At 35.4% G+C, this 22,377-nt stretch overlaps 1 protein-coding gene across 1 annotated transcript in view; it reads left to right on the top strand.

The window, feature by feature from the left end:
* The first annotated feature begins 1,962 nt into the window (after positions 1 to 1,962).
* pde5ab (phosphodiesterase 5A, cGMP-specific, b) overlaps positions 1,963 to 22,377 on the top strand; it is a 42,488-nt gene continuing 22,073 nt past the window's right edge. The window contains exons 1-7 of the mRNA XM_016243824.1: positions 1,963 to 2,027; positions 14,181 to 14,826; positions 16,305 to 16,394; positions 16,486 to 16,557; positions 16,645 to 16,734; positions 16,834 to 16,971; positions 19,817 to 19,884. Coding sequence (XP_016099310.1) covers positions 2,023 to 2,027; positions 14,181 to 14,826; positions 16,305 to 16,394; positions 16,486 to 16,557; positions 16,645 to 16,734; positions 16,834 to 16,971; positions 19,817 to 19,884 — 1,109 coding nt within the window. The 5' untranslated portion in view covers positions 1,963 to 2,022. The remainder of the gene's footprint in view (positions 2,028 to 14,180; positions 14,827 to 16,304; positions 16,395 to 16,485; positions 16,558 to 16,644; positions 16,735 to 16,833; positions 16,972 to 19,816; positions 19,885 to 22,377) is intronic.

Consider the following 22,377-nt stretch of genomic DNA (forward strand, 5'->3'; position numbering starts at 1 on the left):
ACAATCAGGCTGGTTGAAAATCTATAGATTTACAAAATTATTAAGTAAACATCAAGATCAGTTGGATTAAATGAGCAGAAAAAAAGTTGTAAAATGCATGTTTTTAATATAACTAAAACTGGATGGAAAACACATCTTTGAATGGTGATTTACAGATTTTTTCAACTACTGACACATTTTCAAAAATTTGCCTCTTTTTTTTTTTTTATTTACACTCAAATCCAAGAATTGCACACACAAAATGCAAAATGCCTCACATCTCTTGCAAAATGAAGCACTGCATTCAAAATATCACAATCACATTTCAAAAGCAATTATTTGCAAACACCTTTGCCATAATATTAATTCCTGTTAGATTTGTATGTGTTACATAAATAATTGTTTGTTGTGTTTTGCAAAAAGTGTTTTATGAAATTGAGTCAAAGTCCGAGAATTAGTGTATGGTTTTGCAGATTTAGTGTGTGGTTCTGGTGTTTGAGTGTCAGGTTTCAGAAATTGTGTGACAAGTAAAGATTTTGTGTGTAAGCAGTTGAAAAAAAACCCTGTAAATTAGTGATAACTGTGTAAAACTTCAGCTATGTCTGTTTTCTGAATTGTTTTGGTATTTAATTTATAGATTTAGTGTATATTTCAATATCATATTACTGTAGTAGAAATCTAGTAAATTGCTGTTGCTTGTTCAGTTTTGTATTATGTAAAGTTTTTGAAAAGAGTATGTAAACGTGCAAATTGGCCATAGTGTTTTGGCTGTGGTTGTGTCTAAATGAGAAAATAATTCATGTAATTTGAAGCAGTGTGAATGCATTGAATATATTTTGTGCCAAGGGAATGGAAAACGATCTACAGTTTAGCCCACATTTTGCTCACTGTGTGAAGAGTTTTGAAAAAGTGACTTAAGTATTAAGAAATGGGTCCTTGTGGTTGCAAATATATATATATATATATATATATATATATATATATTTATTTATATATAGTAACACACTGGGGTATGCCGCACTGTAGGAAAAATGTGTACACTCTTAAAAATAAAGGTGCTTAAAAGATTCTTCACAGCAATGTCATAGAAGAACCATTTTTTGGTTCCACAAAGAACCATTCAGTCAAAGTTTCTTTAAAGAACTATCTCTTTCTTAGCTTTTTATAATCTGAAGAACTTTCTTTCGCCACAAAGAACCTTTTGTGAAACAGAAAGGTTCTTCAGATGTTAAAGGTTCTTTATGAAACCATTTAGACAAAAAAGGTTCTTCTATTGCATCATAAATTTATTTTTAAGAGTGTATGCTATCTGAGTGTAGTTTATCCTACGTATTTAACTATTCCAGAGAAAATGAATGAAAATGAGTGTCGGTGTCCAAATCAGAAGGTGCCTCTTCATAATGAGAAGGCCTGCTAGGTAGATCTGCTACTCTCCAGAGGCATTTTCTCCCTACATGTTTACCAGGGCTGTACCCCAGAGTCTAGTTACCTGGGTCTGTTAAACTCAGTGGTACAAGTAGTTCCCTGCTGGATCCCAGTTGCTTCAAGCCCTTGAGAGCACTTAATGACCGGGTATGTTTTTGTGTCTCGGACAAGTGAACTTGAACTCTTTCCCTGCCATATTTCACCTGAGTGTAATGGCATAAGACAAACAGAGAGCCATACACAAACCGCAATAGTTTAGCAATGCTTTTACATAAACATATTAAATCAATGCCAGTGAATTTCTCAAACACAGGCTGGAAACATCCATGCAAACACACCTGAATGTGATCTTGTGTGACTGGTTATATCTCGTATATTTCAGCTGGAGTGGGATTCATAAAACAGAGAGAGAGAGAGAGAGAGAGGGCAGGCAAAGTTTCTCGGGTATTACAGCAAGGGAGTAATGTAATGTTCTGCAAGCTCTCTCCATCTACTCCAATCCCAAAAAAGGACATAAATAAAAGCCAGTCTGCTAGAAGCCTCTGTTAAAGAGGGAAAGTTTGAAGAGGAGAAAGAGGGAGAGCGAGGAAAAGGAGACATTTCATCTGAGGATTCAACATGGGGTGAGTTGAAAATGTGAGATTGCGTAGTAATCTGTGACAGAAGTAAGTCATGTATATGTTATGGATCAAGTTAATGTGAGTAATATATCAGCATGGAGGATGTCCTAGAACTGTGAGGTGATTGATATACCTCTTGACATCAGGATGTGGTGTGTTTGAGTGGGTGTGTGCTGTTACTCCCTTTTAGTTCACTAGGCCTTCTATAAATGCTGTAGATTATGTAACAACATAATGAAACAAATATATAATTTATTCGGTTTATGACTTTCTTAGAATCATATGAAGGATATGAAAACTGTCAGGCCTTTTTGATAACACAACAGATTTATGTTCTTTTGATTTACACTCACCGTATGTTCTGTCATAATTGTGTTTGGATTTTCATCTGTTCAATTGTATTGAGATCATATATTTCACTAACAGTGTTTGTTTGTCAAACCCAAAAGATATTTTTGGACTGCCTTTTTTTTGTAAAAATGTTCTAGCTTTCAGACAAGTTCAAAGCACAGATGTGCAGCTCACAAAACAAAACAAAACTGCCCTGACATTACTTTTGAAGAACTGGGTCAATAATTTTAGCCGACATAAAACAGCTATTCCAGTCTACTAGACTAGTTTGGAAGCGAACATTTAGTTACTAGTTATTTATTCTATCTATATTTACTCACATCGTTCCAAACTGTATTAGGTTTCTCTTGACATACAACAGGTCATACTTACAGTACCTGCGGATGTGATAAATGTTGGGTGAACTATTCTTAAAAATATACCATACATGTTTGATTAGCTAACTGGGAAGTACACTCTTAAAAATAAAGGTGCTTCACGCTAACCTTTTTGTCTAAATGGTTCCATAAAGAACCTTTAACATCTGAAGAACCTTTCTATTTGACAAAAGGTTCTTTGTGGCGAAAGAAGTTTCTTCAGATTACAAAAAGGTAAGAAAGAGATGGTTCTTTAAAGAACCTTTGACTGAATGGTTCTTTGTGGAACCAAAAATGGTTCTTCTATGGCATCGCTTGAAGAACCTTTTGAAGCACCTTTATTTTTAAGAGTGTAGTTGATATGCTAAGGCAATGGTTTTAAAGAAATATTCACTCTCATTCTGATTAACTCAAGTTTATAAGAATTCTCTATGGCCATTTTTGAATGTGAATTCTACTAGGTGGGTACATGTTTGTTTTGTGCTTTGCATTAGCCTTTGTTACATACACACAGAGACTTTCCAAATGGCATGTGTGTCTTCTCATGAATCAGGCCCATTATTTGCTTTGAGTCCTTAAAAAATTGTGAAGTTACCATAGACAAAACTGTCAGGAAAAAGATCATGCATATTTCAGATCCCTTCAGAGGAAATACAGTTTCCTCTGTTAGTATTTGGAGATCCCCTTGTGGTATGGTAGATGTTTAAGAATTTTATGTATTCTTTTATTTTTTTGGACTACTTGTATAAGTCACAAATTCCACAGGGGATAGAGCTGCAGAGCCAAGTTCTCATTGTGTTGATCTTAAATTTCCATTTCTAGGCAAGAGTTATTCCAAAGCCCTCTTACTAAAAATAACTCTGAAGGGATGAGCAAACACTTTGCTGAGAGCAGATTTGTTGATGGAAGTCAGAAAATGATTGAACTTCCAAATATTTATCTTTCATATGAATTGTGTGTGATATTAATGTATCTAATGTCTGATTTTCTCTGAGATCTATCTATCTATCTATCTATCTATCTATCTATCTATCTATCTATCTATCTGAATATATGGTGGTACCAATACAGTGGAACCTGATTACATTTAAAAATAGGTCACAGGTTCAACATTATTTCTTTTAACATTTGTGTGCTCTTGCGTTTTGAAGGTATGAATCTATTACGGCCCTAGAAAAGAACAATCTAGAGAGGCTCTCTCTTTAACCAGTCATCCACTCGCCAAACTCATTAAACACTTGATCAATTGCCTGGCATGTATTTTGTCTTACATTTTGCTTTGACCTTTAAAATTCATTCAAATTAACTGTAGCATAATATTGAACACTTGAAATAATGCATTCTTGTACATTGCCACTTCACAATTTTTAAGATAATCACTTAAAGCAGGGCATTCCACATGATGGAAAGGTGACAGGTTTATCTGCTTTTCGTATCAACTGAAGTAATAAAGCAAGAAAATGACAGCTGTCACGGTGAATCTTCTCTTATTTCTCTTTGCACACATCTGGCAGTGTCCTCTGATTTGTCAACCAGGTCCGGACTTAGCAAAGCAATCCTACTTGTACCGCAGTCTGGCTCATTATATACCCTGGCCTGTAAATATGATTTTTGACATCTTGTACTGATAACGTTGATTCATATTTACTTCTCCATCTTGCATATTATGACTGTCACTTTCAATAATTTGGTTATTTTTCAAAAGCTCATAGGGAACACAATTTTTTATTTATTTAATTAATTAATTTCTTTATTTATATTTTATTTTGTATTAATTTTTTTTTAAAACCTAGCCTGCTCAAATGTGACTTTTCAATAGTTCTGTCCCCTCAAAAATTACTAAAGGCAATGTGTATGTCAGTAAAATGTCAGTATATATACAGTATGTGGTAAAGGCGAACACAATTTAAAGACTGATATTACTGGGGGGGGGTTCAACTGTTTACACACATTTTCAAAACTTTACACACCAATCCAAGAATTGCACACACAAAATGCCTCACATCTCTTGCAAAATGAAGCACTGCATTCAAAATATCACAAACACATCTCAAAACCAATCCTTTGCCATAATATTAATTCCTGTTAGATTGTGTTACATAGAGAATTGTGTGTTGTGTTTTGCAAAAAAGTGTTTTATGAAATTGAATACTGAGTCAAAAGCCGAGAATTAGTGTATGGATTTGCAGATTTGGTGTGTGGTTCAGTGTTTGAGTGTCAGGTTTCAGAAATTGTGTGACAAGTAAAAATTTAGTTTGTAAGCAGTTGAAAAAAAACTGTAAACTTTTTACACAACAAGTACTCATTATCCTTTGACAAAGATTAGACTGACAGACTGACTCTTCCATTAACTGACCAAGTGCACACGGTTGTCAGCCAAAATGTGTTATAGCACATCACAGTAAGAAGCGATGAGCTTCAAGTGCAAGAAAAATGTAGTTCAGTAATTTTATAATTATTATTCCATGTTTCCAGATAAGACTGTCTAATTTCAGTCAATCATTGTGTGAATAACATATAGACATACTTTTATTACATTAGCCTAATATAGTTTTGTAATGTGTTAGCCTGTCTTTGATTGCACTTGTACAAACTTCACATCACAAATTTTTTTTAAAATAAATAATAAAACAGCATGAAACAACACTCATGAGTTTGTAGCCTTTGTTTGTGTGTGAAAAGCGTGAAAAAATCTTGGACACTGCCTCAGGGAAATCAAGAGTGTTTTCACACACTGAAATGAGCTCCTCTGTTCTTTCCATCAGCAATTTCCACTGAATTAACTGCTTGCACAGAGGAATACCTGTACAACCTTAGAGTGGAAAAACAAAGTAAACCTCAACCTCCTTAAATATTTGTTTCTATTCTGTCTACGTGGTTGTTATTGTGACAACCTGCTAATGTCAAGAAGTGTCATTTGCCAGTAGAAATTGGCATTACAGGTGCAGGTGCATATGAATGAAGGGCATGGCCAGGGAAAAAAAAAAAAAAAGCAATATTAAAGTAGTCCATATAACTCATGTTCTGTATTCCAAGTCTTCTGAAACCATGCAATGTTGTGTGGAGAAGCAAGGTCGTTATTCACAAGACTCTTCACCTGTAGCTTTTAAATTAAATATGTCGATATGTCACCAATTGCACAGGTATTGTGTGTATCAGGACAAAACATCATTAATATCAGTCTTTCATTTTTCTGTGAACATTTTCACACAAGGTTTTAGACTTTAGTGTTCTTTATAGCTAATCCATTGAGACAAACCCCATCAAACCATGAAATCTGCTGTTAAGGGGCGAACGAGACATGAGACTTGCGGATCCATTTGCAAAGCTTTAATAGGAGACAGAGACGTGGTCATAAAACAGGCATGGGTCAGACAATGGCAAACAGGTATATTGAGGGTAAGACAGAAGAGTAATCCAAAATGGGCGTGGTCGATAAGCGGCTAACAATATCCAGAGGGCTTGACATGAGGGGTTATCCAATAACACGAGCTAGAGTCCAGGCGAGGTGCAAACACAGTCCGAAACAGCAGGCAAAAGGTTAACTCAAGATAAACAGGCAAAAATCAGGTACCAGGAAATCAGAAAACACAGCGAGACTAGACTAAGACTAGAACTAGGAACTAGAAACTAGAAACTAGAAACTAACACAGGGAAAAGGCTCCGTAAAGTAGCTATCACGCGATAAGCGCTAAACAATACTCGGGAGACTGAAAGAGATCTGAGTGAGTGTTATATAGTGAATGTGTGATTGGTTACAGCTATGTGCAATTAGTGCAATGGATGATGGGATATGTAGTCTGGGATGACATGCAACAGTTTGTGTAGTGCGAGAGTCAATGTAATGGAAGGGTGACCTCTGGAGGTGATCGAACGGAAGTCCATGGACAGGATTCGTGACATCTGCATTATATTCAACATCAACCTATGACCAAAGTTTAAAAAATGGGGTTCACATAGAGGTAACCAATAATGCATACAGTGTGTTTGAACCAACAAATGTGTTCCAGATGTACTTCTATTGTTAGCAAAGACCTACTTTCCACCCTATTTTGCAGCTGTTTAAACTGAGGAGATAGTTATAAATCATAACGATAATTGTGGATTTGATAAGGATCAAGATGGATTGGATGTTTAACGTATTTCCAAACATAGCAGACAGCAAAATCTCAAAGACAGCCTACCGTATAATGTTCCCATTGGAAACAATATAGAGGCTTAATAACTAGAGTAATAACTGGTGTAGTGTGTCATGGATTTATGTTTTTAAATTGCTCTGTCATCTAAAAGTATAATTTGTATTTATACTTAGTATTTTAATAAAGTATTTGCTACACATTATGGTCTACTTAGTACATACTCTATTAAAATATACTTTTATTTTAAGTATTTTAGTGGAGTATGTGCTAGACCATAATATATTTTTTTCTTAAAAACTTGTGATAGAGATATGACAGCAGGTTTTGCATCACAAGCATCACTTATGGGAAACAAATATATTTGCAATTCCCATTTAACATATGCATGTGTGTGACTTCCAAATGGAAAGAGGTGTTTTATATTCTTGATAGTGTGCCAGCAAATAGAGACATTCACTCCAATGTCATTACAGATGAGCTCATTATGCAGTGTTAATTTACATAATGTATTTTTGAATGTTAATTGACGATGCAAATGTATTCCAGTTAAAGGGTTAGTTCACCCAAAAATGAAAATTAGCTTGTGTTTTACTGACCCTTGAAGCATTCTAGGTGTATATAACTTTCTTCTTTCAGACGAATCCAGTCGGAGTTATATAAAAAATTGTCCTGGCTATTCCAAGCTCTATCATTGCAGTCAGCGGGTGTTGCAGTTGAACAGTCCACAAGTCGTCAAATAAAGTGTGCGCATTTATAATAAAACGGAACAGCTTCCGCGTATGACAGATACCGGAAGTGAGAGAAAAGTGTTTATTAAGTTTGAAATATGGATATTTTTCTTACAAAAACACATGCATTCGCTACAGGAGGCCTTTATTCACCCCCCAGAGCCGTGTGAGGCACATTTTATTATGGATGCGCACGCTTTATTTGACGACTTGTGGACTGTTCAACTGCAACACCCGCTGACTGCAATGATAGAGCTTGGAATAGCCAGGACAATTATTAATATAACTCCGACTGGATTCGTCTGAAAGAAGAAAGTCATATACACCTAGAATGCTTCGAGGGTGAGTAAAACACAAGCTATTTTTCACTTTTGGGTGAACTAACCCTTTAAGTTAGCATAAGAGACTTGCTTGACTAGTTTAACTGTTACTAATTTAAGAAGCTTTCTGCAACAGGCAGACCACAGCTCAACTCAGCTCAGGCTCTCCTGACATCCTGTTATATATCTCATAAAACAACCTGAATGTAAGGGCAAGCCCTCCCCCTTGCACGCTTTCCTTTGTGTTTATTCCAGATCTTGCTAGACCTTTGTGATGTTTACCAGGGATAGCTCTGTGGTTTGTCAAGCTCAGAAAGAAAGACTCAACCCCCTGAAACCCCCTCCCATACCTCCCAAAATATTTAACAATATTCAACCGGAGCTCAGAACTGTTCACTGGGGACGTTTTCTACTGCAGCAGATTTTCTCTGAAATACCCTGCTTGTGACCCCTTCATGGTCCTAGAGAAGATGTGATATAAAGGGGAATTCTGTGCATGCTGGAGGTAACTATGCCTGCAGAGCATAAGGTCTTGATGTGCATGCCATGGCATAAAAAACTTGAAAACAGTGAACAGTGCATGTATTTATAATAAGAACTGTTAAAGGAATAGTTCACCCAAAACCATTTCCCTCGTAATGTTTTAAACCTATATACCTTTATTTCTTGTGTGTTTTTTTTTCTTTTTCTTTTTTGAGTAATTCATTGACTTTCATTTTATGAAAAAAAAAATTATTTTACACAAAAGAAATGTTTGACATTTCCATTTTTGGGTAAACTATCCCTGTAACTGTCAAGATTTATGGATCGTTGGTCACGTGTATTGAATCAAAAGGGAAATAGGCGGTACATTCAATGTGCAAATTCACTTTTAAAATAACTTTCAAGGGTCTTGTTGTACAAAAGTGGGTCAGACATAATTTTTTGACCACTTCATAAATTTTTGTTTGTAGAATCCCTTTTTTGGAACGCGTTTCATTTGGTATAATTTGTATCTTAATTTTAATGTTTTTTGTTGGTCAATTATTTACCTAAATAAATAAGAAGAATGAATAAACGTTTTGTGGAATGAAGTGCATTCAAGACAAAGTCCGCTACCATGCAGGGGCGGATCAAGAAAATAATTTTTAGGGTGGCAAAGGGGTGGCATGGGGTCTATGAGGGGTGGCAACACCAAAGCAAGCCCCTATGCATAGTTTTTGGGGATTTATGGTCTGACATACACAGTTGTGTTCACAAATATTGTATTACCATTAGGTAATAATCTATACTGTTTAAAATTAAAAATAACAACATTTCAATATCCATCATGGCACCAAGTCAATGCACAATATAAAAAAATTCAACAGGTTATAAATGTTTCTGAGCTTGTGTCCCTAAAGAAGACATGCGGTTTTATTAAAATCACATAGGCTACTTAGATGGTATATAGTTTAAGAGCAACAAAAACTTTAGAATTTCCTAACATTAGAAAGAAATACAATAATATCAAAACACTGAAACTGGATCAGTTTTGAAAACAATGTTTGATTTTCTGTTATTAACAGAGGTGGGAATGTTTGTAACCACCCAGAACAAACTCTATCAACCATATACTCTAGCAACACCCCAGCAACTGCATAGCAAGAGCCTAGCAACCACCCAGAATATCCTAGCAACCAACTAGTAACACTTTAGCAAACATCTAGAACATCTAACTGACCAAACCATTTACGTTTTTTAAACAAGACTTTAAGACAAGCCAGCAAAAATTTGTCTTTCAAACATTTCAATCTAGTTATTAATTTTTCTTACAGGTTTTTTTCAACTGCTTACTCACATTTTCAAAAATTTGCCTCTTTTTTTCAAAACTTAACACACACATCCAAGAATTGCACACACAAAATGCAAAATGCCTCACATCTCTTGCAAAATGAACTGCATTCAAAATATCACAAACACATCTCAAAAGCAAACATTTGCAAACACTTTTGCCATAATATTAATTCCTGTTAGATTTTTGTGTGTTACATAGAGAATTGTGTGTTGTGTTTTGCAAAAAGTGTTTTATGAAATTGAAAACTGAGTCAAAGGCCCAGAATTAGTGTATGGTTTTGCAGATTTGGTGTGTGGTTCTGGTGTTCGAGTGTCAGGTTTCAGAAATTGTGTGACAGGTAAAGATTTTGTGTGTAAGCAGTTGAAAAAGAGAGTAAATGGTTACACACAATTCAAATACACAGATGTCTTTCCTGCCCAGTGAACACTGAGAGCAATAATACTGTAACAAAAAACTCTTACTAGCATTCAGGAATTATTTTTGCAGCTCAATATCTATTACAGTATACATAAATTAAATTACAGATACAGATACAGATGTATATTTCAGCAATGAACTTTTGGGTTACTTTTACTACTGTAAAGTAATCTTGCAGTATAGATGAAAGTACTGGAAAAGTTCAAATACCAAAGAAATGTATGAACTTGGCATGCACCACAATACAGTACAGTAAAAAATAAAATTAACCCTCTGATGCATCGTGGTCACTACAGTGGACAGCTATTTGGAAGCCATTTTGAACCATTTAAGATGTAGTATCATGTCCCAACCACCAACTGGCGAACCCCCAAAGTGTTGTCTACGATTCTATTTAATTGTTGTCTTTTTATCTATTTTTTTTGTTTTGAGATATTGCATAATATATTCAAAATGGCAGCAGGAAAAGTGGATGCACCATGTACCTCAGCAATAAGTGTATTCTCAGAAAACCGGACGGGTACAAAACTATTTTTCAGTTAAATAGGATGTCAGAAATAGTTTCATCCAGATGTTAACAATATTTTCCTTGTACATTTTTTTCTGTGACAGAAAATATACCTGTCCACTACAGTAGACGTCATGCACCAAAGGGTATAATTCTGCCTATGGGCCTATATATAGGTTGTGCCTTATTTTGTATGTTTTATTAAAATTATGATATAATTTACACTTGAATGGTTTTATTGAAAAGAAATATTAAATAGTCTTCAGATTTTATCATTTATTTCAATGCTTACAGTCTATATTTATTTATTAGTTCATATAAAACTGTAGGCATGTATACATGTATACTGTATGAGTGCAGATATATGTGTGCATGATTGTGTTCGAGTGTGTGGTGGGAGGGTGTGTGTGCTTGTGTGTGTTTGTATTTGTGCTCACATGTGTATGAATAGCCCACCTATACACCAGTCAAAAGTTTTTAAACAGTAAGATATTTTATAGCGTTTTTTTAAAGAAGTCTCTTCTGTTCACCAAGCCTGCATTTATTTGATCCAAAGTACAGCAAAACAGTAACATTTTGAAATATTTTTGATATTTTCTATTTGAATATATTTTTAAATGTAATTTATTGTGATTTCAAAGCTAAATTTTTAGCATCATTACTTCAGTCACACGATCCTTCAGAAATCATTCTGATATTCTGATTTGCTGCTCAAAAAACATTTATTATTATTATGATGTTGAAAACAAAAAAAAACATTTTTTCAGGTTTCTTTGATGAATAGAAAGTTCAGAAGAACCGCATTTAGGCTATCTGAAATATAAATATTTTGTAACATTATAAATGTCTTTATCATCACTTTTGATAAATTTAAAGCATCCTTGCTAAATAAAAGTGTTCATTTCTATAATTTCTTCTCCAAAAAAATTAAAATGATACTGACTCTAAGCTTTTGAATGGTATAGTGTATAATGTTACAAAAGCTTTTTATTTCACATAAATGCTGATCTTTGGATCCTTCTATTCATCAAAGAATCCTGAAAAAATTTACTCAACATTTCTGTCCCCCTCACTTCTGAAATGATGGCTTTCTTTGCGTGAACATTTGGGCGGCGTTATGCAAATCTTCCCACATCGTGACGTAGACATGTGGGGGCGTGTTAGAACGAGCCGTTTTAGGTAGGCGTGGTTTACTCGTAACTTTTATAAAGAATATCTCTTTGGATTTGAGACTTTAGTCTTTGTAACTTTACAGTTCTTCTTTATGCACCAAGAGCTTGTAACACTCCAAAGAGAAAGGAAAAATTTAAATTGCATCATATGACCCCTTTAATAATTCATGCATCAGAGGGTTAAAAAAGTAAATTTAGCATCCTCTGCACATTTGGCCAAATTTTATTACATTATACAGTACTATAGTTTCTTGGTCTCCTGACACAAGGCTAGCTATATCGCTAGGCAGTTATTTCTCAGTTCTGCAAAAATGCAATACACATAAAAAATGAAAACCTAGATATTTTAGGCAATATAGAAATCCTGGCCAGGACGCTTCCTGGGAAAATGGCACGTGTGGTCACCCAAGTTTAATGGGATTTTTCAAGTTACTTTCATTTCCTGCATCCAGTGGCACATTCACTTGTGTCTCTGCAGTAGGCCTATACCATTGTTTTGACCCCGGTTTCAACCCCATTCTCTCTGTCTCCATTAAACCTGCTGTTAATAAATGATTTTACTGCCATATTTGTCTTGTTGAGCGCTACACAGGACAAACTAAGCACTCAAAATTGTTTCCATTAGTGGACTGCATAGGACTTCTCTCCATCCAACGCTATCCTCCATAGCACTGACTTTAGGGTTTACAATAGCGGCTGAGCTGTTTAATGTAGTGCATGGAATTATGAGAAGGAATAGAGTGTTGTTTGACTTATGACTGAAAGGCGAACCGAGCGTTTAATCTATAACAACCAACAAACAAAGTTGTGAACTTTTACATTTTGACGTGATATATTGATTGATTTGATGTTCTTTAATGCAGAGCTTAAACAAATAAGTTGCCTTAATTAACACACCTGCATACATGTCCAGACAACTATTGTGTGCTCAGAAAATTAGGTCCAGTACTGGTGAAATAATGAGGAAGAAGAACAGACATAACAAATTATGAAACATTTTTAAAAAGGCAACCCGCTTTCATAAGAAAACATAACTATTTTGTAATTCTGCAATTTCATATGAATGTGTATGTTTTGATCCATACAAAAGTGTAAGAGTTTTAGAAAAAAAAGTGGGGTGTAAGCAGATCCTACAAAAATGTATGAATCATAGGAATTCATACAAATTTGCCATGCATATGGCCAAAACACAAAAGTGAAAAATTAGATTGAGACGGTTGAAAATTTTTACAAATTCTACCAAACCTTGTGCTGAGTGTAGCACCTACATTTCTGCCCTTTGGGAATCCCAAAAATTAATTAATTTATTTTTAAGTTTTATTTGCATTTAATCAATTATATTTTACTCTTAACATCTGACCAGCTGTTTGTTTGCTTGTTTAATTATTAATTAATGTATTTATTTATTACCACTGAAAAAACAACCCATGCAAAATCCTAACTATTCGATTGGCCGGGATACATTAAGACTTCTTAGCATGAGTAACTTTAGATGAAGTTACTAACTTTAGGAAATGGTCAGATGGTGTCTCTTCAAAGGGAATGTTATTTATTTAAACTATCTAGCCAAGGACAATTTAGGTTGGGTCCACTGAGACTATGGTGGAGTTTGAATATCCTACCCGAATAATAAACATTTAATTGAAAACATTTGTTACAGGCTATTTTAATGCTTTTATTGCAGTGTTAGTTTAATAAAAGCCACTACATTAGTGTTGTTTTGACAGATTTGGAAATAATCTATCAGCAAATGTTATGATTGTGGGTTGTTATATACGCCAATGTTTTCAATTTGAGCTGCTAAACTCAATGTCCCATTCAACTTTTAATGACAACTTCAAGAATGTAACGTAGAACCTTTGTAACAGTTCATTATATAGATGGGTCCAGTCCAGCAAACTGCCCATAAAACCTTGAAATAACTGAGGTGAACTGTGAAAATTCTCTACATTGCTTTTTTATCTTGCTGGGTCAACTGTCGGTAGATGAGTTGAAACAGAATTTTCCAGCTGAGAGGCAGAGACAGTATAAAAGAAAGCCATATGGCAGCTCTAGGAATGGAAGTCCTGTATGTTACTGTATAACATGCATGCACATTAATTTGACCAGCCTGAAAGGTATAGGAAAAGTTATGAGGGCAGATTTTAGAAGCCCAATTTGTATGAGTGTTACCTACCTAGGAAATAGCTGCTTGGTTGCATTGCCAAGATAAATACCAAGTGAACTGACTTTGTGACTAGGTATAATCAGATTAGGCAATTACTGAGATTTAGTTTTGTATTTGTAATTTTTTTTAGGTCAAGAGACTGCTGAGCTAATGTAATGTTTTTGGTTACATTTCTTTTTAAGGGAAATGGTCAACGCTTGGTTTGCTGAACGTGTCCACTCCATTCAGCCATCTAGGGAAGGATCAAAAGCTCCGCCAGAACCTTTATCGGCACTCCATCCACTGGGTCCAACTGATGCACCATCTCCAAGTCCAGCTCCATCTACCCCTACACGAAAGATCTCTGCATCTGAGTTTGATAGGCCACTTCGCCCCATTGTTGTGAAAGACGCTGAGGGTTCACTTACTTTTCTTAGTGATACAGAAAGGGTGCAAATGCCACTTCCTCCTCCCCAGCGGCCTGGCTCATGCAATGGGACAGATGAGGACGGAGGTATTATGGACTCAGGAGTTCGTGAAAATGGGGACCGCTGTGCTCGTCTGTTGGAGCTTGTACGTGATGTTTCAAGTCACTTGGACCTTACTGCCCTCTGCCACAGGATCTTCTTACACACTCATGAGTTGATAGCTGCGGATCGCTATTCGTTGTTCTTGGTTGGAGAGGACAGTTCAAACAGGAAGTTCCTGGTTAGCCGGCTATTTGATGTTGCAGAAGGATCCACTCTTGAGGAGGCTTCCAACAGTGGTATTCGCCTAGAATGGAACAAAGGAATTGTGGGATATGTGGCAGCCACTGGACAGCCTCTGAACATCAAGAATGCATATGAGGTGAGGCTCTGTCCTTTCACCTGCTGTTTGCCATTTCAGTATTTTATTCCTTAAAGACTATACATGAGAAAGCCTAAATTTGATGATATTGTGAACATGTGACACATGTGAAATAAAAAATTGTGACATTTTAAATACATCAAATTAAAATGAATACAAATTGGAAAAAAAATAAGTAGAAATTATTGGTCATGAGATGGGCTAGTTGTTAAATGACAACAGCTTAGACACAAATGTGTGTTTCTTCCCTCAGACTGTATCATCACCCTTTGGTCTTATAATGAAAATGTGGATAGAGAAAAGTTTGGATTTACCTGCTTATCTCAATAATTAGACCGAATTTTTGACAGCAGTTTTATTAAAGCATTCTCCTCTAATCTGATTCCTCTGTATTGCCTTGTCATGTGCATAGGAAACGCTTTAGTTTCAGAGGCTGAAATAAAATGTACTGCTTTATAATACCCTTCTAGTACTAAAATGCAATTTAGGCTATATCTCTTAAGGCCTTTGATTAGATTTAAATGTTATGCAATTCAGTTGCTAGCCAACAGTTTGAATAATGACGGCAGGTATTTTTAGCTCTTTGTAATTTAGTTTAATTGTGTTTCCCTGAGTTCTACAGAGAGAGGGAAAGGAAAAAGAGGTAAAGAGAAAGATAGTGAAAAAGAGAAAGAATAATAGATTAAAATTATTAAAAATTTAAAATCTTAATCTTTAACAGGATGTATCGTAAAACACTAAAATTAAGGTTAAGATAAACCCTTAACCATGTTTGGCATGAAATTCAAGTGTTTAATGGTCTTGTGAGACACTGTTTCATATAAACATTCAAGGAATAATCCAGCAGTCCCCATTTAAAACATCATGATTATGTTTCCGCGTATCACAACAGGGTAAAATTAAGAAAAAACACAAGGTCCTTATGGTGCCATTAAACGTCATCTGTCTTAAAAACATATTTGTTTACTTGAAGTACATCATTTCTGTGTCACTAACGGTGCCAAACAGAACTGCAGTTGCTCGGTTGTTGCAGGACCCCCCCCACCCAGATATACACAATTGGAAATCTGCCATCTGTGCTCAGGAACACAGTTGTTTCTGAGTCACAAGAAATGAAGAATAAAATTACGTCATGACAGTGCTGATAGGCTGGTGGTATCACAACAACAGACACAAAGTCCCAAGGCATTCTAATCAGGCATACCCTACCCTGCGGCCTGAGCTAAACACTGAATAAACAAATGCAATGTATATGATAGATTGATTATTTATTCATTTATTTAGGGTAAACTATTCCTTTAACATTTATGACTAGGTTGTAGTTCTACGGTGCATAAGAAGAAAAAATAACTATTTAAAAAAACGACATTGTCTAATGAAATGCGCAGCTGATTTTTAAAATAGTGATATTATTGTAAGTCATAATTTATAGAAATGCTGGATAAATGGGAATTGTGGTTGCTTTTTTTCTCCCTCAGGATCCACGTTTTAATGCAGAAGTGGACCAAATTACAGGATACAAGACGCAGAGCATCTTGTGTTTGCCCATCAAAAATCACAGAGATGAGGTGAGAGATGAATTTAAACATAAAAAGTGTCTAAACTGTTATACAATATTTGCTATTAAAACTTGACTGCTATATCTTATTAATGTTAAAGGTTGTTGGAGTAGCGCAAGCAATCAATAAAAGGTGTGGAGAGAACAGTGCCTTCACAGAACAGGATGAGAGGGTGAACAATTTGCACATTTAATTTGATAGTTATTTTATATTTTCTGTTATTTTATTATAATAATTTGTTTATTTTTCATCTCAACAGGACTTTTCTTCGTACCTGACTTTCTCTGGCATAGTGCTACACAATGCACAACTCTATGAGACATCACAGCTGGAGAACAGGCGAAACCAGGTATTTTTCCACATTTTAGTACAAATTAATTTTGTATAGGTGTGATTAAACAGTAACTTGGCTATAAGCAGTGATCATTGTTTGGGGTGGTTTTTTTAGGTGTTGTTGGATCTGGCTAGTCTGATCTTTGAAGAGCAGCAGTCTTTGGAGGTCTTACTGAGGAAAACTGTGGCTACCATCTTGTCTTTCATGCAGGCCCAAGAATGCACAGTCTTCATTTCTGACAGGGAAACAGCTGTAAGACCAAAATATCGCATCACATTTAATTCCAAAACACTAAAAACTTTCCAAGAATTCTTATGATCATAAAACATGGAAATATCAAGCATGTTTTGCATTTCTTTGGTGTCACCAAGATATTGGCTATCCAAAATATCCCTTTAGGATGCTTGAAAAAAAATTAAGCTTGGGCTTCAAACAGCTTGCCTTTTTGACATCTGTATTTTTAGCCTAAAGCAAAAAAATTGCTTGTAGTTGAGACTAAATGTTCTAAAAGACAATTAAATATAGCAGCTTTTATCAGTGGAGGCATATTGAGAACATTGGGGCCGCAGCAAGCAATATTTTTGAAAGAGAGGCTCTGAGGTGTTTGTGGGGGGAGCGGGTTTATATCCAAGATTCAGGATGAGACAAGCAGATACTGGTACTGCTGATACTACCACACAAAAGAATATGGTTCGCAACGTTACAAAACAGTGGCTCAAAAAACAAAATAAAACAAAACACTGAGAACCACTGTTTAGGGTTTTAGACAGTTTAGACTGTTTTTTTGGGCTGTTTAGAAGATCAAATTACATGTAATGCAAAATATTTTTTGTTTAATTTAGAAAAGCATAATTATTTATTGATTTATAATGAGTTATTTAACATAATTAAAATATTTTTATTTAGATTAATTCCAGAACATAATGGTGTAATCTCTGTAGGCCTAACTAGTGTCTAAAGTGCAACCCTTTCTTTTACTTTTTATCTTTTATTTTATTTTACCCCAATACGATTAAGATTTTTTTTTGTTAATAGTTCGCCAATACTAATGTACAGCATTTAGGCATTATAAAAGAGAGGCTGTGTAGGATATTTCCATAGCTGAGTGAGAGAGTTAAGAAACAATTGCTTCCTTTATAGCAGACTCACTAGCAGAGAACTTCACTTAAATTGCTTCCTTATTTGCCACTGCCAAAGAAACATGGCAACAAATACACATGCACCTCATGTACCCAAAATACCAGATATTTCAAATTATATTTTCTGGAGGAAATACCAGTGCTATATATATATATATATTTAATATATTTCAATGTATTGCCGCTTTGCAAACACTGTAATGAGAAAAACATTATGTATTCCAACATGATGTATTCCAGCAATATGCACTTCTGTTAAGATCAAAGGGAAATGTATTACATGAAAAGCTGGGAAAACCTTTCGGTGGATGCACAAAGAAGGGTATATGAGTCATGGTTTTTAAAACTGATGAATCCTCCCTTCACATTGAGCAATCGGGGAAAGCTCTCATTCAGTAGTCATCCACCTCACTGTGCATGTGTGTTTTTTTTTTAAAGGTGTACTGACTGTATGTGCAATGTTCCCTATATTTGGCTTTGCAAACAACCCAAAATTACTGCTCTACGAACTAAGGTGCACCTAGAACACAAAGTCATTTGTTAGGTTGGTTTATAAGTATTTCGATTCATGTGTGATTTAAAACACCATGAATGCCCAGTTGTCTGAATTAATTACAATTATTTCATTTTCAATGATGTTGAGGTAGAATCATTAATATGAATATGGTAAAATGTTGTTTATAGTCAAAGCAGACAGGGGCATAGAATTAAACATTAATATTGGAACATTACCTTCAGTTACCTAGTCCAGTTTATCTACGTCATGTATTGCAAAAGGTCCGAAATTATAGGCCACATTTAGGCCATGCAGTGGACCCAGTTAAGGTTTCTAGTTATTAGTGTTAATGGAGAATGTCCATAGTCCATAGTTGTTGATATTTCCAAAATGCGAAGGAACGGCATTCTACATTTAGATGTTTAGGTTGTCTAGATAGGTGAGCTGTTATGATGAAGGTAATATCATAAAGAAAGACTTGATCTCTTCAGAGAAAGTTCTGTTTTTGAGATGTGTATCATAATTCAGAGGTCATTTGTTGATCTAGAAACCTAGTTCTGCATACTCTGTTCATAGAAAAAGCTCTGGTTTTCCTCAACTTGACACACAGTTTTTATAGTCTTTGGAAGTTGCACCATAGTCCATATATATATATATAAAGTAGAAAGACAGCTTGTTAATTTTATGAATTCATTCTCCAGGTCACAGTGATAGCGTCATTTGTTGACCTAGAAACCTAGTTCTGCATACTCTGTTCATAGAAAAAGCTCTGGATTTCCTCAACTTGACACACAGTTTTTATAGTCTTTGGAAGTTGCACCATAGTATATATATATATATATAAAGTAGAAAGACAGCTTGTTAATTTTATGAATTCATTCTCCAGGTCACAGTGTATGGAAAGAGATTAACCATTGTGAAAAACTGAGGTCTACAATCAACTAGCCTTCTTAACTGAGTCAGGTTTCACCTCTTGAAGGGCATTCGAATGGCACCTTAATTTATTAAGACACTGTCCTCCTTGTGTCTTCAAATTTGGTAAGAGCAGCTGTTGCAAAGGAAAGACAAGTTTGTCGACAAACCCATATTCGATGTCTGTTATGAGATCTGGAATGTGGAAATGAACTCATAATTTATTGCATTTCTCCTTGTGTATTGCACAGAACCATTATGAACGTTTTTGTTATGACTGCTTGCAGAATGCTTTTCATACTGAACCATGCTCCATAACTACTTACTTGTCATGAGCGGGAAATTCTAACCCTTCCAGAAATGCACAAACACAGGCACATTAAACTATGTGACTGCAGATATTCAATGTTAGGTTTACACAGGCAGCCAGACACTAATAGCATTAAAAAGCCTCAGAAATACTGGCTTACCTCTGTGTTAAACCTCCTCAAAGTTTACCTCTGTGAGTGAAACTGCAGAGTAAGTAATTGCTGTTATGCTTGTGTTACAGAACACATTCTCCAGTGTGTTTCACATGGAATATGAGGAGCTTGCAGGATCCGTGGACTTCCCAAACAGGTGGGGTTATCATAAAAAATAAGATAATGTAATGCAAGACAAAGTCCCTTAGTTTGTAAAAACAAAAATATGTTTATAGTTATGAATTTACAATAGGAGTCTATGGGACAAGGTTCTGCACTACAATAAATGTTAAAATACACTATTTCAAAACCACAAGTCTTAACATGGGACTTTTGGGAAAAAAAGAATGCTGTCTGTGCTAAGTTATAATTTATGATTTTCATCATGTTTGTCATTACCATTTTCATAGCATAGCATTAAAATAAAGTGACGTGACATAAACTGTCATACCTGTGCAAAAATTGGGCAAACTCCACTCACAGGAATTACATGTGTAACACATAACCAGAAGTTAATTTGCCTGGGACAGTAGTTCCACTGCTTAAAGAATGACAAAGACAAGTATACACTCTTAAAAATAAAGGTGCTTCAAAAGGTTCTTCAAGCGATGCCATAGAAGAACCAGTTTTGGTTCCATAAAGAACCATTCAGTCAAAGGTTCTTTAAAGAACCATTTCTTTCTTCCTTTAACTAAAACACGGGCATTACGTGCCTCATGCACTTCCATCACAAGTTCCTGCTCATTTTTATGGAATTTACATATTGGCAGTGGCGGCTCATGGGTTTTAAAATAGAGGAGGCACACTAATTGTATTGGTCTGGAATCCCTGCCGATTATTATTATTATTAGTATTATTATTATTTCCTTAACCACTTTAAGTCAAAGGTTCTTTAAAGAACCATTTCTTTCTTGCGTTTTTGTAATCTGAAGAATCTTATTTCGCCACAAAGAACCTTTTGTGAAACAGAAAGGTTCTTCAGATGTTAAAGGTTCTTTATGGAACCATTTAGACAAAAAGGTTATTCTATGGCATCGTGAAGCACCTTTATTTTTAAGAGTGTAAACTCAAATAATACACATTCTAAACAGAAAAAAATTATAATAATTAATTAATGCTTTAACTAAAACACAGGCATTACGTGCCTCATGCACTTCCATCACAAGTTCCTGCTCATTTTTATGGAATTTACATATTGGCAGTGGCGGCTCATGGGTTTTAAAATAGAGGAGGCACACTAATTGTATTGGTCTGGAATCCCTGCCGATTATTATTATTATTAGTATTAGTATTATTTCCTTAACCACTTTAAAATGGCTTTTTGGTTGCTTTTAGTTAGAAAACGTAAAGAAAACGACACACATACAGCAAGATAATATAATTTCATTTTACCTGGCCCATCCCTTCTTAAAAGTCTGTGTTAAAAGAGAGCTGCCTGTTGTGCTATTTAATTAAGCCGATTGCTGTAGCTTATATCCAGCTTAGGCGTGATTTCCCTTTTTTTTTTATTTGTATATATACTGTTTGAATGACAGCTTGGTAAATCTGTTGGCAATCAAATATTCAATATCGCTACTCATCATAAGCACTTGGTACATTATCAGCACTGCGGCAGACGTTCAAGCTAATATCACGTAATTTACGTCTCTATGATGATTGGTTGATTTCAGAAGGGAGGCTAGCCTCCCTTGCAAGGTTTCTTATCTCAACACTCCTCAGCGCTGAAAGTGAACACTCGATGGTGATTGTCTAATTTTTTTACCAACGGAGGCACAAGAGCTCAGCTCTCCCCTGGGCTCCCCCTCCCCTTCTCTATCACATAGCGGTTGTAATTACATCAGCAGATTCGGAATAGAAAAGCGGCGCTTTCCAACTTCATTAACATGTTATGGTATTACAGCTGTGAAATTACAAGCAAAAAATACACATTCTGAGACATGAACTGAAGTGAATTGTGAATTTTATTAACAGTAAATCATCCTCCTCCAATTTTCACCTCAAAATTTTGGGGAAGCTGTGCCTCCCCCGACGAGCCGCCACTGCATATTGGTAAAATGTATACCTTGAACTCACTACAAAAGTTGCACCTACCAGATTTAATATAATAATTGCATAGCTGTGAATGTGATTTTTGTTTAATTCTATAAACTGAGGGATGGCTCAGTATTGTTGTCTGTGGTAACTGAAGGCATTCTGCAGAGGCATTCTGCTGCTGATAGATCTTAAGTTGTTTTGAATGTGGAACCTTACATTTACTGTTCTATAGTTCATCTAAAAAATCCATTTTGTTTTGTTATTTGAATAATAGTACAGTGTTTAATACGGTTATTGACTGGTTATGTAGTATGCAAAAACCTTAAAAGCTGTAGATTATAATATGCATTTTACTAGGTTAAACATAATTTTATTTGAGAACTCAGCAATGTTTTTAGTCATAATCTTAATAAACTCTGAGTTTCAGAGTAGGTTTAGAAGTGGCACAACCAAGATCAGGTTCAGCGTGTGTCTGAGTATGGCCCTGTCCCAAATGGAACACTTCATGTGTCTTACGGACTTACAATGGCCGCCGCGTGAACGTGTCCGTTAAGTCCACGAGACCGTAGGGTGTCCCATTCGTCATTTTAGCATTCAGAAGGGTGCTCGTGAGCGC

Source organism: Sinocyclocheilus grahami, unplaced genomic scaffold (genome assembly GCF_001515645.1).
Source record: "Sinocyclocheilus grahami isolate Dianchi unplaced genomic scaffold, SAMN03320097.WGS_v1.1 scaffold702.1, whole genome shotgun sequence".
NCBI lineage: Eukaryota > Metazoa > Chordata > Actinopteri > Cypriniformes > Cyprinidae > Sinocyclocheilus > Sinocyclocheilus grahami.